The sequence below is a fragment of the Liolophura sinensis genome, chromosome 1, assembly GCF_032854445.1.
Source record: "Liolophura sinensis isolate JHLJ2023 chromosome 1, CUHK_Ljap_v2, whole genome shotgun sequence".
Taxonomy (NCBI): domain Eukaryota; kingdom Metazoa; phylum Mollusca; class Polyplacophora; order Chitonida; family Chitonidae; genus Liolophura; species Liolophura sinensis.
In genome coordinates this window covers 35,822,369-35,837,762 of record NC_088295.1, presented here as the reverse complement: position 1 = coordinate 35,837,762, position 15,394 = coordinate 35,822,369, and the positions used below count along the sequence as shown (strand labels likewise).

The 15,394-nt window shown below is 37.9% G+C and overlaps 1 protein-coding gene across 1 annotated transcript in view; it reads right to left on the bottom strand.

The window, feature by feature from the left end:
* Positions 1-1,008: 1,008 nt before the first annotated feature.
* LOC135469361 (nuclear factor NF-kappa-B p105 subunit-like) overlaps positions 1,009-15,394 on the bottom strand; it is a 35,132-nt gene continuing 20,746 nt past the window's right edge. The window contains exons 13-21 of the mRNA XM_064747995.1: positions 11,275-11,461; positions 10,300-10,417; positions 9,692-9,914; positions 8,913-9,082; positions 8,204-8,461; positions 7,129-7,279; positions 6,049-6,221; positions 5,378-5,525; positions 1,009-4,857 (exon numbers count right to left, since the gene is read on the bottom strand). Of these exons, the coding sequence (XP_064604065.1) occupies positions 4,790-4,857; positions 5,378-5,525; positions 6,049-6,221; positions 7,129-7,279; positions 8,204-8,461; positions 8,913-9,082; positions 9,692-9,914; positions 10,300-10,417; positions 11,275-11,461 (1,496 nt within the window). The 3' untranslated portion in view covers positions 1,009-4,789. The remainder of the gene's footprint in view (positions 4,858-5,377; positions 5,526-6,048; positions 6,222-7,128; positions 7,280-8,203; positions 8,462-8,912; positions 9,083-9,691; positions 9,915-10,299; positions 10,418-11,274; positions 11,462-15,394) is intronic.

The window sequence follows — 15,394 nt, the reverse complement described above, 5'->3', positions numbered from 1 at the left end:
CTGAATATGAATTCCCACCAAGTCATACCCAACTGTAACGTCATGCCAATTACACCAGATATGACACCCCACCAAGTCAGTGGTCTATGCTTAAACAGCAACAGTTAGTCACTTTGACTCCTTTTTTTTCTTATTCTGTCTATTCAGTCAGCAAATCTTTAGTATGACAGGAGTAGGAATTGAACTTTTGCTTCTTTCCCTAGACAAAACACACTCTTTGGCTACCTGGATGGCCAAATGAGAATACAAGATTTGGTGAAGAAGACACTTCACAGAGGGTCAGTAACACTGAACTAAATAACCAGAGTCTTCCAATGAGAGAACTAAGATCCAGTCTTCTGAAAGTGAAATAAAGGTGTACAAAGTCCTGTAGATGACCTCAATTCAGTCTGTGGACAGCTAACTTTGCCTGCTCCTTAGAGTGAGTGAGTGAGTGCTTGGGGTTTAACGTCGTACTCAACAATTTTTCAGTCATATGACGACGACCTTAGAGTGAGTTCTACTTATTTTAGTAAAGTGCTTGAGCCTTTTTTTGTCACCAAAAATAATATGATTTGCCTCCAAAATGTAACTTTGGGGTCAGGGATATTTTGGGCAAATAATGTACTATTTAAGCTAGTACAGTCAGAAAGGTGCTAAATATCAACTGGGCTACATGTAAGTACAGAGTAAAATATGAGGACTTGACATCAGTTTCTAACACTAACTCTACATTTTACATTCAAATTAGGAAATGTGTTTGTGAATGACAAGTACAAAAGCAGTCCATGTTTTCCATAACTCAGTAAATAGGCATGTACAAACTGTTCATCTTATGTACAAAACGATGGGCAAATTGAATCTGTTACCTTTACCTAATTGCTGAAGAAACCTACTGCATGTAGGCATGAATACACACAATCTGATTGAAAAACAGAAAAGTGAAAAACACTGAAGAAAGCAATTTCCCCTCAAATGTTTAAATTTCTGCATGACCTTGACCTTTGGTGTTATATTCATCAGAAATCATTTAGTTCACAACCTGCTTAATTAAGTATGAGCGTTCAGAATAGTCATATACAAAACACCAGAACACATGTATTCAATGAAAGTGCTTATATTTTATTTAAGCATTGACATAAAAGTTACAATAATAATATTTTTAAAAGTACAGCAATTCTTTGAAACAGTCTATACAAATAGTTTACAGTATTTAAAAAATTAAAACAGATAGAATATATATGTGTTGTACCGTATATATTAGCACATACATGGCATTCAATATTAGATAGGGACGCAGCTGTGTTGGTAACTAGGTCACAATAAACACTTTCATTTATCTAGAAGCAAACAGTATTCACATTGTGAATGGCAACTGACAACAGATTCCTTTTTCACTGAGATAAGGTATTCATCAAGCAATAACTGTTACAAATAAAATGTATTTAACACATAACCCAAAATTTCGCATTTCAATAGCTAGATGGTAAGTATTTTAATGCTGAAAAGAAGCACTCAAGTTTGATATTTGTGGGGCACAACTTTCTGAAAGGTATACATACTGAAAAAAACATTTTTATGGTCTTTGTTCAAACATTTACGTTCAAACCTATAGTAAAACAAGTTCAAACTTTTCAATTCACTCTAACCTGTATTTATTGTACGTCTATTAAGTCATTGCAAAACCCTAAGCCAAGTCTGTTCCTATGAAAATACTGGAATCCTGGAAACCACTGCAATCAGGATCAATCATACCAGTGAAAGTGGATGTAAACAATTAGGTGTCATTTGATGCGAATTAAGCTACTGGACTCCTTGACGCTGGTCTCTTTGGTCAATGTGAGTGCTTCACAAAGCACATGTGTGATTTTATCATTCTAATGAAGACATCTCCCTCGAATTAAATCTGATTACATTTGTATACATGTACAGTGCTAGAGCTATCCCCATTACCATTACTATCAAACACTCTACTTCTTCAATCTCTTCACACATGGTACGACAGGGGCAATATGAATGCCCTTTATGTCCTGTAATCATGTGACAATGGAGGTGAAAGTACAATACCTAGATTAGCTAATTACAAGGTTCCACAAAAAGTGTCTTTGAAAAAATTTTGAGAAACTAATGCCCTCATGCAAAATATGTAACACTTGAACACCATGCCGGTGTAGAGGATGAGGGGCAGCTATTGTCTCACTTGTCATGTTTATACAGGCAGACAAACTGAAGAACAGGGAATTTAAAGGCATTACACATTTCCATATTACACAATGAGGAAATTGTAGAAGTCCTTCCCACATTTAACAAAGCAGTCCAAAGCTATGTTCTTTTGTGTAACATAGGTCACACTAAATAGGTAGTACACTAGCGCTGTAGCGTCAAAGCAGAAAGTCGTGTTTTTACTACAATGTACACCTCGGTGTAGTCTGTCAAGTCACTTTTTACACACTTCATCCAGATGACAAAAATACATTCATTCATACATAAAGCCAATGAGAAGTAAAGGACGCAATTGAGTGAATTAACTGCCGTTCATTTCTTGTAAACAAAGCTTTTATTAAGCTCTTTTTTTGATACCTGTACCAGTGTCTATTCATTCTAAATGATTATTAAGCCTACTTGTACATGGGGCCAGCAGGTGCAGGTGCTGTGGTAACCGTGGTGAGCGAATCTTACATGCTACCACCATGAACCTGAGAATAATGTGAATGTAGAAATCACATCAGAACAGCATTTATCTTGAGGACATTATATGTAAGATTGCTTTAAAACCATACTTCTGCAAGTATGTAAACAATATGTGATGACAAAGTACACAAAAGAAGGAAAATAGGTTCATCAGCTTACACTCATACTCACAAGTGTCCAGCAGAAATACAACACAGATTATCTTCACATAAAGGTTCAGGATAGTTCAGTGGGTGTTATTATACTACATCCTACAATATACATATACATACATATACAATTCTACACAATATCTTTTTGCAAGCTGTCGGCTACAAGCATTTATATGTCTTTTTGTCTTTTCCAGTGTTTACCAATAATGTAACTGATTTTATGAATTGCACAGAAGTGCAGTCTCTCTATACACTATGGGTTTTTGCCTTAAAAAGGGAACAATATTTTCCAGCTTTCAACATGACTGTTTTTGGTTCCGCCAGTTCTCTTCACTAAAAATGGCACATCTGCTCATGCTTGACTTTAGATATTAAACATTTACAATATCTAACCACCAAAAGACTATTAACACATAATCATAATCAGAGATCAGACATGATGATAAAATGGCACAAATTAACAAAATTGTAATTGATTTACAGGTATATGACTCCTTTATATTTTAAATGCAGTTTAGGTCTATGACTTATTTGAACTGTTTTTTTTTTATGGTTCTTTTTTATTGAACAAAGCTTCATTTCCAGAAACATGAAAGCGACTGTGTATGTAAGCTGATCGGGAGAAAGCTATAGTTATCATTAATTAATCATTCCTTCTAAACAGACATCTTAGGTCAAATTTATGACAAATGTTTCATTTGCAAAACAGCCCTGTCAGTGTAAGGGCAACGTGTTTGGATCGACTGACACATTGCATTGAGCAGGCAATAGTATACATTTATTTAGTCTAATTAAATGTAATACAAAGAATTATATTATTTACATCAATCTACAAACAATTACATGTGAAAGACTCATTGTCACTGTCTTTATAATATAGCAAAATCAACTATCTATTAATTTTCATGCCTAAAGGCTAGAAAAAACAAGCCTGCCAATTGGAGTTTAAAGAATCCAGACTTTCTTCATTTTTACTTTTCAATGTGTTTCATGTAATCAGTAGTAGGGTGAAACTGTGAAAGACTGGGTCCTGCCCACTTTTAACTCACTGAAGGTCACCAGAGCCCATGCAGAAAGAAACAAGGGAACCGGGCTCTAAACACAACTACATGCATGCTCTTTTATATGTACAAATGAAAACATATTATAATCCTATCACAATAAAACAAAATTTTTCTGAAAACCCTCTAAATGTAATATTTCTTCCAGATGTATACAACAGGTAATGTTTAGCTCTGTGTCTATATTGTTACAACAAGCACTTGTTCAAGTGGTACACATACATGTACAAAGAGCGTTTTTTAAAGAAACACACAACAGTCTCACTTTGTGTATATTATTACAAGCACCTGTTCCAGTGGTACACATACATGTACACAGCCTCAGAAAATACCTTCAATGTTGATCAGATGACAAATACACACATGCATGTAAATCGCATCTCAGTTAACCGTTTGCCGTATTTATTTGTTACAGGTGATCTTCCTTGTTACAGGTAACCACGTGCTTCTACTCAGTTATATGTGACACTTTGCTTCATCTTCCTTTGACACTTCGAAATAACACCACATTCAGTAAAATTACCGTTTTACAAAAATGAACAGTCTTAAAAAACTGACTAATGCTATAGTCTGCTGAAGCATTCTTTATAGGGTTTTCTTATGCACACAAGTTCATTCAAACAGTATTAATCAACCTGCGTGCCAGAAATCGTTTTCATTGTTCATTTCATGTAATTCTGAAAACTACATAAATCCAATTGTCACCCTAGTCTCCTCACTCAGAACGAAGTTATCTCTAGCATCAATACTCCATCCAGAATTCCAAACTTTGAAAACCACCCCAAAACCACCACAAGCACATATTTCATCATCACAATCACTCACATAACTTTATAACAGGTTATAAGTGCTTTTATAATGTGAGACAAACATAAATTGTTGAATTTTACATCTGATATCTTCATGTTAAGGGTCACAATTAAGATCGGAAATCCCTGAATCTGCGCAAACCTTTGGCCGCAATCTCCCAATACCTGTTTATTGAATAGAAGAAAAGGAAAAATTTGTGATCAGAAGTTACAAAATGAATTGGTACATAGAATCATGAAGTAGGTGTATATGTACTGCATAAACACATTGTATCTGAATCAAAGGTTATCAGAAACCTGAACCTAAGTAATCATCTTTTCATTTTAACACATTAAAAAATTTAAAAAAAATAAAACAGAGCAAAAAAAAGAGCTGTACCATTTTGCAATGTTATAAATTTTAGAAAGTTGTGTTGGATCATCATTTGGATTACTACTTCCATTATTTTGTATATGAGTATGCAATTTGTAGCTTACGTTTGGCCAGAGATAAACTGAACAAATCTGGACAGTCCATAAATTGAACAAAATGCCATGGCTTGCTTCCCTTGGATCTTGCAACACAGTGACATCAGTGTGGCCTTGGTGTATTCATTTTGCTGTCCATGACATCATAAAATCTGCTACATTTATTAAACGATGAGAAGTGTTCCCAGTATTGAATTACATGTTATAATCTACTCACTGGGCACTGTCTTTTCCAGCCCTTGAGAATTGTTCAGAATTAACTCCCCTTGGTATGACTGCATGGCATGATCTAAGATCATCACAGCATCTGTTCTGTTCATTTCCAGTAAGGTTTGACGGAGGTTGTCAAATGTACCATTACACAACTACAAAGAAGAGATTGATACGACATGTCAGGTTAAAACATTGCTGAACTAAACCAGAACATATACAGTGTATATTTTGTTCAGCTTAACAATCACCTTACACTCACATTTATTAATTTATTGGATTATATTTTTCAACACTTGAAATACATTTCAGCATCTTTGGGCAGTTCCAAATGTTTCTTCTAATATGTTGTGTGTTAAATCTATGAAAAGAACTTGCGTGAAGCACATCTTTTCAATTTGGTCCTACATACGATTATTTTACGAGAGACGACCTGCCTTCCACCAATATCTTTTATTTCACACATTGGAAATATTGCCAACAACTTGTTGGTGGTTTACTCCAGCTTCCTCTACACATAAAATGTACATAATATGGTGTTAAACAACTATCAGAAAAAATAAATCATGGTTTACACAACATTACTTGCAAGTCACAACAAAATTCTGAAATACTAGTTTTGTTGAAAGCCATGTACAGCTGTATGTCTCATCAGCCTGTCCTTAAATTTGACCCTACCTCTAAATAATCAACAAGTGCCTTAGTAGGACTTGTTGCTGCTTCAAAGTGGCCTCTGAGAGAGTTCAGTCCCAGCTTGTCTGCCAGCATGAGCCAGTCCCTTCCGTCAGAGATGGGGTCCAGCAGCCTGGACAGCCTCAGACGATGTACATGGTCCAGAAAATACAAACCACCTGCAATTCATACAAAGAGAGGTCTCATTTCCTAACACATTCTACAGACTGTTGGCACTGGACTCAAACAAACATGGTTGGAAAAGGAAAAGGAATTTATGATAGGCTCCTTGGACACTAGTGGCCACTACTGTTTTGGTGTGGAGAAAGGTAGAGCAACTGTACATTTCTGGATAAGAAAGTATGAGGTGCAATGCACCGAGGGCTTTGTTATCCAGGAATGGACAGTTATGGGGTCTTTCTTCCACTTACATGGTTGCATTAGTATTACATAATAAACGATTTTTGTGTTTAGCGGTGGGAGGGAGTGGGGATATGGAGTGCGCATACAGTACGGGGGCTATGTTTTAGATCTGATTCTTTATGTATGACGACATGACCAATATATGCTTGACTCCAATTTTTATTTGCTTTTACTTGACCACTGTTTTGCAAAGTCACAATGTTAGATTCCCATAAGATATTTCTTCAGTATGCTATGATTGTTTAGCTAGGCCCAAGCATCCAGTGACAACATCTGTGTTGCTAGTTGGGTGAAAACAGTGGTCTGCCTACCCAGATTAAATATGGGACATTGATTGATTCGTCTTACACGAAGAATGTATTACACATATTATCTAATCTGCCAGACGAATATAGGAATATATGGATGCCGTACTTTCCTGACAGAGAAAGCACAGTTTTATGAATAGAGTGATGTCACAACAAGTGTTTAAGAACATAAAAACCATAATGATACCTAGTGCAAATGTTCCCCCCAAAAAATAAATAAATAAACAAATACATGTACATGTAGTAAAAATACCTTTGTGGGCAACAATGACTTTAAACCTGAAATAATTTAATGTGATTATGATATAAACAAACACAAGCATTGTTCACCATTTAACACAGAGAGTCAGCTTACCAAAGTAGCTGGAAATGCCACTCTCCATGCCTGACGAAAAGCTGAACTTCTCAAAGCTAGTCTGACTCAAATAGGCTGGTACAGGTGTAGATTCTGACTCGGCTATCTCCTGAATACTGGCATAAGGTTCCCCATCCAAAATACGCAGAATCTGTACAGACAGAGGGCAGTATGCAGAGTTACTGTTCAAAATATCTGTGAGTAACCTCCGCAGGAGAGCAATGGTTTTAATCTACATTGAAGGGCATGTTTCTCAATTCTACCAGGGGGTCTTCATGGCTCAGTTGGATAGCGCGCTAGCGCAGCGTAATGACACAGGAGCCTCTCACCAATGCTGTGGCTGTGAGTTCAATCCAGCTCATTCTGGCTTCCTCACCGGTTGTAAGTGGGAAGGTCTGCCGCAACCTGCAGATGGTTATGGGTTTCTCCCCCAATTGGCCCGGTTTCCTTCCACCATAATGCTGGCCACCGTTAAACACCAATCAGATAAATAAATAATTCTACCAACCACTGCAATACACAAAGAACCTACACAGAAAACACAGCCAGACTCCAAAGTTAAATTCCTCCCACTTTAGTACAGGCACATGTGATTGGTCAAACGCCAACAACCTCTTCCTAAATGCTGCCATGATTGGATAAAAGCATCCATTGTCAAGTGGAAGGCCACTTCATATCGGACAGATTTGGTAGCCTTTGCATCACTGACATAAGCAGCTTATACTGAGTGCAGTGCATATAGTAGAGAGAAGAAACAGATTATCCACTGGAGGCTATCTTTAACCATTATTTTACTCTCTCTCTCTCTCTCTCTCAAAAAAAAAGATTGTTTAATCCAAGGTTACACATTCATGGAGAACACAATAGATAGATTTATGCTACAGTGATTCCAATAAAAACCATTGTTTAATGCAATTCTCAACTATAACTAATTTAAATATTTTGTAACTTTCGTAAATATATGTACTAGATGTTATGGATAAAATTTGCCTCTGCTTGTTTCTTTTTGGGCATTCCAAAACTGGTTATGGATACTTGTCCATTACAACTTCCAACATACTCAGCGAGCACTCACTTTTTTGTCATCAGACACCAAGTCTCTTGGTTTCATCCCTGATTTTTCACTGTCATCATCCTGGTCACAACTATGGTTACATTCTCTGTCTTCTGACTCATCGTCACTCTCCACCTCATCAGCATTATCATCATTCTCCATGTCTGGGTTAGCTCCGGCAGCCATTAAGAGTGCAACCATTCCAGTCAGCCCTCGGCCACAAGCAATATGAAGAGGTGTATTGTTGTCAAATGTTACTGAGTTGGGGTCCACATTAGCCTAATAATAAGTACAAACATCACATAAAGACCAACTGCACACTACAACTGATGTATTGAAGAAAAACGTGTTTAATCAATTGTCTTACTCAAGGACTTCAAGTTTATGGGCATATCAAACTGACAAAACACAGCTGAAAAGAAAGCACCTCACAAATAACCCATTACAAATCAGAGATTAAAACATTTCACATGCTTCATGTAAATCTTGACAAGGCACTGTAGATACAAAACTTTAGGTAGCTATTATAATCAATCATTATTTAACTTCATAAAGCTCAAGTGGTTGAAATAAATGACTAAAGTTTTGCTAAGAAAAAATATATTGTTAGTGTAAACAGAATTCAGAAATGAACTTCTAAAACAAAATAATACCTTTAATATTGTTTATGAGGACTGACCACGTTTTATGACAGAGAAACACCAGATCTAGTCACAGCTATATAAAATACCTCTAGGAGCAGATAACCAGCCAGGGACAGATCTGCAGCCTCAGCGGCATAGTGAAGTGGAGTCCTGCCACTCTTCCCATCCTGGATGTTAATGTCTGCCTTTCTCACACAGACGACCTTCAACGTGTTCAAGTTACCAGAGGCAGCGGCTAGATGGACAGGGGTCAATCCTGACAATGTCAACAAGTAGGATCATGTATTAAAATGTTCAAGTCAGCTGTTCTCACACAGATGGGGCCTCTGGGTTGTTAGCTGATGAGCTCTCTGTGAGTTCAGCTCATTCTTGCTTCCTTTCCAGTCAAACATGGAAGATCCACCAACAACCTGCAGATGGTCATGGTTCCCATAGGCTTGGCACAGGTTTCTCACCGCAGAACGCTGGTCGCCGTTGTGTAAGTGATATATTCTTGATGACATCACTGTGACACGTAATGGGCATATTGGCTATTCTGTGTGTTACTGACAATGTCAATACTTATGTTTATGTCCCAACCAGAGACTCAAATAGAAAAACTTCAACCAGTAAACCATTAGAATAGTCTTGTCAAAAACACAAATAGGTTTTTTCTGCTCTTTGAACTGGAGCTTATTGTATAAATGTTTATTAATAAAAGACCCATAAAAGCTTTAATCTGGAGTGCAGATCCATTATTGCTACATTTTGATAAGGCTGGTCTTTATGATTTATATACATAAGTAGGTCAATCCCTGTGGATATACAATAACTTTTTCAAAGCAAAACAAAAAATCTAGCAGAAATGTTTTAGAGACTTTCTTACCTTCATAATTGAAGATGTCTAATTCTGGGAAAGGTTTCTCTTGGGTCACACCAGGGCGAAGATACTTTGTCAGTGCCCGCACACAGGCTTCGTCACCTGCTTTTGTTGCTAGATGCACTGGTGTGTTACCATACCGATCCACCAATGCTGGGTTAGCTCCAAATTTTAACAGCATATCAATGACTTGTGTTTGTTGTGTTAAAACAGCAAGGTGTAGAGGAGTCTAAAAGAAAGATTAAAATAACATTAAAAACCAACTACTGCCACACTCCCTCCAGTGTTATTACATGTCGGGTGAGGGGCCTTGTATACTCAGATAGTCAAAGCAATGGCTTGCTACAACTGTTTAGTAGTCTCTTTCTAATGACCCCAAATTTCACCCATATCTAATTTACTTACACTACCTAATTCTAAAAGTTTCATTAATCTTAGGGAGGTGTATTGACATTTATTTTGAAAATGTCAGTTTCAGCATCTAAAATAAAACTTTATGGCCTCTTTATATTTGACCCATGAATGTATTGGGGGAGTGGTGGTGGTGGGGGAGGGGGGGGGGGGGGTGAGTAACCTTTTGGGCAAATACAGTAAATACACAAAAAGATCCTGACCTGGTGCAAGTGGTTATAGGCATTAAGCTTTCGTCCAGCACTGGGTATAGTCGTCATCACCTTCAACAGCTGCTTAACAACATCTTGCTGTTTGTTGATGATAGCCAGGTGAAGAGGTCTAGGATAGCAGATAAAACATCTCATACAACATTTTCTTAGAGCAAAATATCTATTTTACAGGTAAAATATACATAACCTGAGCATAGCCTATAGTTTTAATGAATTCATAACATTGATGATCTAATTATTTGGAACACAGTAATGTGGAAAGCTCCACAGCAGGATTTCACTCATTCATTAAAGTTCTATCATGGTGTTTCAGACCTAAAGATCTACAAGGCCCTTCATTAAACTCTTTAATGCATTCCTAATAAGTCTAGAAAGGTGTCTGGAATATACATGCATGTGTATATGTTGCTATCACAAACATACAAAATGCCCTTGCCCAAACTGAAGTTATATTTTAGTTAATCAACAATATGTGGATCAGAAGAAAAATGAAAAGTACAACTTCAAGAGACAAAAAAAAAAGTTTCCCATTATAACAAAAATCCTGATTTTTTATCACTTCTGAGAAATAATTTATGAAAGTACATTTTCCATACGTGCCCAGTACGAACTTTCACTTTCATTCCTAGACACTGTTTGCTACATGCCGTCTGGAATAGCACAGGGGAGACAACTTTCACTATCAAAAGCTACAAGGGGAATTCCCATCAGAAAGCCAGCTATATTAGTTCACTGATGTGGATTCTATTTATAGAACCTAACATCTTCAGGCCTTAGCTTGCAAGCTATATGCACACAAAAAATGTCTCCCTCGCTTGAATTTTCATGTTTTATATCAGTCTTACCTTGGAGGTATAGTTAAACAAAAATCTACCAGAAATTTTGGATATAAATTGATGATGCACATTTTGTGCTTTTATGAACAAAAAGAAAAAAGAGTGTATACAAAGTAGGTATGTGACTCACAGATCTCCATTCTCGTCACTCATGAAGGTGAGATGCCGCTGTACCAGGAGGAGTGCCTTGATGTCTCCTGTAGCTGCATACTCCTGCAGGGCTAAGCTAGTCCTCTCCACAAGTCTCAGCACCATATGATCATGGGCAACACTGAGGGCAGGGTCAGGAGCCAGGGATGAGCCAGGGCCCGGGGCAGCTGCAGAAAGATGTGACATGGCCTCACTTAGACAAAACTGATCTACATGAAGAAGGCAGTCTACAGACTACAGCAGTACTAGTGGAGAGTCTTGCAACTCATGAGGAAATACTGTGAAAAATTCAGCTATTTCAGCTCTGCAACAAAATATCTGGGGAAAGATCTATACCACAGCTCAGAAATAAAACAGGCCAAGCCGAGGGGAATCCCCTCAATAGTTCTTCCTGTTATTTGTTTGATAGGTGTAGCTCATGTTCAGCCTAAGGTTTGTGGCAGTCAGCTACAACCAGGCACTACAGTTCACCAACTTGTATATGTACACTACCCAGTGTACAAACACTGTGTATTCACCCAGAGCAGCTATACAAACCCACAATAACCTTTTGGTATATACACAATGAAGTCTGATCCAGGACCAAAGGGCTGTATTCATGTCAACTGACTTCCAACAGTCTGCAACTCTGCATTGATTCTTGACAGAGAAGTCTTAACTGGCTGGAAGGCCAGAGGAAATGTACTGCCTATTTGACTCAAACTTAAAAGCTTGAAAGAGAGTAAAAGTACACGTGACACCAATCACAACATGTTGGTTCAGTAGAGACCCATTCAGGTAGATAAACACTAAGGCTAACTGACAAAGTAAAGGCAGTGACCTATTTACACAAATGTTTAACACCAGTCGTGCCTTTTATGTATCTCAGGGTTTTGTTAAGGACATAATTTCACACAGCCAAAATGATTATTCTTTTTTTTTAAATTTTTTTTTTATAAAAAGAATAACACTGTTTAATACTTAACCCACAGAAAGGAGACAGAATTTATTATCCAGTGCAGTCATCTAAATGATCTTCCACACGTGACAAAGTAGCTCATATTACTCCATTTATTTTAGAAAGGTCTTTCAAGGTATGTTTTTAAGGTAGGATGATATCATACTGGGAAAGCGGAAGTTTCAGCACCAAAAATAGTATTTGAAGGATGCATGAAACAACTGGGTTTTATTTCTTAATGTTCAGATTATCATGTGTAATAACACATAATAATACATTTAACAAATTTTAAATTTTTACATAAATTTTTACATAAAAATACCTCCAAAATGAAAGTATTTTAACAAAAATTCCGGGGCATAATTTTCTTCATTTGGCATAGAAAAATAATCTTTGTTTTATAGTTCCTTTTCATGTACCCTTTAATCACATTCTTTAGACTCTAAAAATGCACTTTTTGGGCTTAAAATATAGGTCATTTTTTTAAGGTATCCTTCAAATATAACACAATTTCTGATGTGAATCTATACCACTTTTATTTGTTTGGGTTGGGTATGCATACTAAAATTTTCTGTTAGTGAGGTTTACTGACAGGAAGTGCGTAAGAGTTAAACTGGAGCAGCTTTCTAGTGTTTACATTTCTGTAGCTTAGTTGCGGGTCCGGTTTTACAACGTGGCATACCGCAATTTTAACTTACATTTGTCGCACAATATTTTGCAGGTAACTATTACCATACCAATGTGCCATTATCGTACATGAACAATATCTTTGAGAAACTGTTCCCTGGACTATGACTGGTGAGATCAGAGTTCACCTCCCATTGGCAGTGTATGTGTAGTTTGCTGGACCAGGACAGGTGTGATGACATGGTTAACAAGCATTCTGGAAAGACGTCCTCGACTTGTCCGGCTGTCAGAATAATACATGTGACTTGATCAAGATAGGCCATCATTTTGTCAGAAGCAGGTGAACTAGCTCAGACCTCAAATATGGTCTGTAAATTGCCATGGTGATGCCACATACACAGTTTGAATTCAATACTAAATATAGTGAACAAAAATATAAATTCAAAACCCATATATTTTGATACAAATCAACTGCATCATCAAATTCCTTTCAATACCATTTTTCAGTGGGGCACAAAATGGACTCTTACCAATACACTTCCATAACTAAACGGACAACTGATGGTAACGCTTATGCAGGTTAGGAAACAGACGTAGGGTCAGTCTGGAAATTCCACACTTCAGTACCGAATATGTCCACTGTTTGCCTGCTGCACTGCTACACATCATTGGCGATAGACCTGATGAGATGGTCAATTGTTACTTGCCACTCCGCAATGTTATCCAGAACTGGAAGTCGCCGACAAACATGCCGGGCGAAGACATCTCACAGGCATTCAATTGGGGACATATCAGGTGAATATGCTGGCCAGTCAAGCACTTTAACATTTTCGGCCTGTAGAGATGCTCTGCATATAGCAGCAACATGGGGACGGGCATTGTCGTGCTGAAATGTTACCCCATGGGGCCGGACAAATGGGACGACTATTGGGTGCAGGATTTCATCAAGGTATCTTAATGCATTCAACTTAACGTTGATGAAATGAAGCTGAGTGCTATGGCCATGACTTATCCCCGCCCACACAAGTACCCGACCACCTCCATATTGCAGCCTATGCATGATGGCAGTGTTAGAACAGCACCCACCAACCCACCGCCAAAACCGGCTGTCTTCCATCAGCTCTGTGTAGCTGAAAAGGGGATTAATCTGTAAATATAACACGCCGCCATAACACAAACGGCCAACGAACATGTATGTTACTCCAGTCTGGTTAACATTCTGGGTCTCGTTCGGTGGGCGTGCAGGTGACTAGCTGTCGTGCCGTGTTCTTCATGATGTCGTCTGAGACAACTAACACTGACACATTAACATTAAGAGTTCTGGTGACAGCACTAAGGGTCATGCCAGCATTGAGCATGTCAATGGCACGGTCTCGCTGGTTTTGTGGCATCATGCCTTTTGACAGAACTTGCACTGTACGGATGGCTTTTTGTACACCTGAGGGTAAGGAGTGCCAGGGAAGACCTTACAGATAACTAAATAATACAGACAGGGCCACACAGGTCAAAATGGTGAATAGGCTTGAGATCAACCACACTTTGGTTTTGGAGACTGGAATGTACACTGGTGTGGGGTTTTGCTCTTGACCATACCTCTGTGCTATATTGACAAAAATCACAGCATTATCCTGTTAAATATTGCAACAATAAAAGCCCTGCATTTATATTTTTGTTCAGTATAAATACAACAAACCTTTCTGGAGTCCAGAAAACTGCCAATATCCACAAGAGGACATGTGAGCGGTAATCCCATGGCACAGATAGGAGACTTATAACCTGATACACTGTTCTTCCCTCTGAAATACTGACAGATTAATGACCTGATACAGTCCTTCCCCCTGAAATACTGACAGATTAATGACCTGATACAGTCCTTCCCTCTGAAATACTGACAGATTAATGACCTGATACAGTACTTTCCTCTGAAATACTGACAGATTAATGACCTGATACAGTCTTTCCCTCTGAAATACTGACAGATTAATGACCTGATACAGTACTTTCCTCTGAAATACTGACAGATTAATGACCTGATACAGTCTTTCCCTCTGAAATACTGACAGATTAATGACCTGATACAGTACTTTCCTCTGAAATACTGACAGAGTAATGACCTCGTACAGTTCTTCCCTCTGAAATACTGACAGATTAATGACCTGATACAGTCCTTTCCCCTGAAATACTGACAGATTAATGACCTGATACAGTCCTTCCCTCTGAAATACTGACAGATTAATGACCTGATACACTGTTCTTCCCTCTGAAATGATGACAGATTAATGACCTGATACACTGTTCTTCCCTCTGAAATACTGACAGATTAATGACCTGATACAGTCCTTCCCCCTGAAATACTGACAGATTAATGACCTGATACAGTCCTTCCCTCTGAAATACTGACAGATTAATGACCTGATACACTGTTCTTCCCTCTGAAATGCTGACAGAGTAATGACCTGATACACTGTTCTTCCCTCTGAAATACTGGCAGATTAATGACCTGATACAGTCCTTCCCTCTGAAATACTGACAGAGT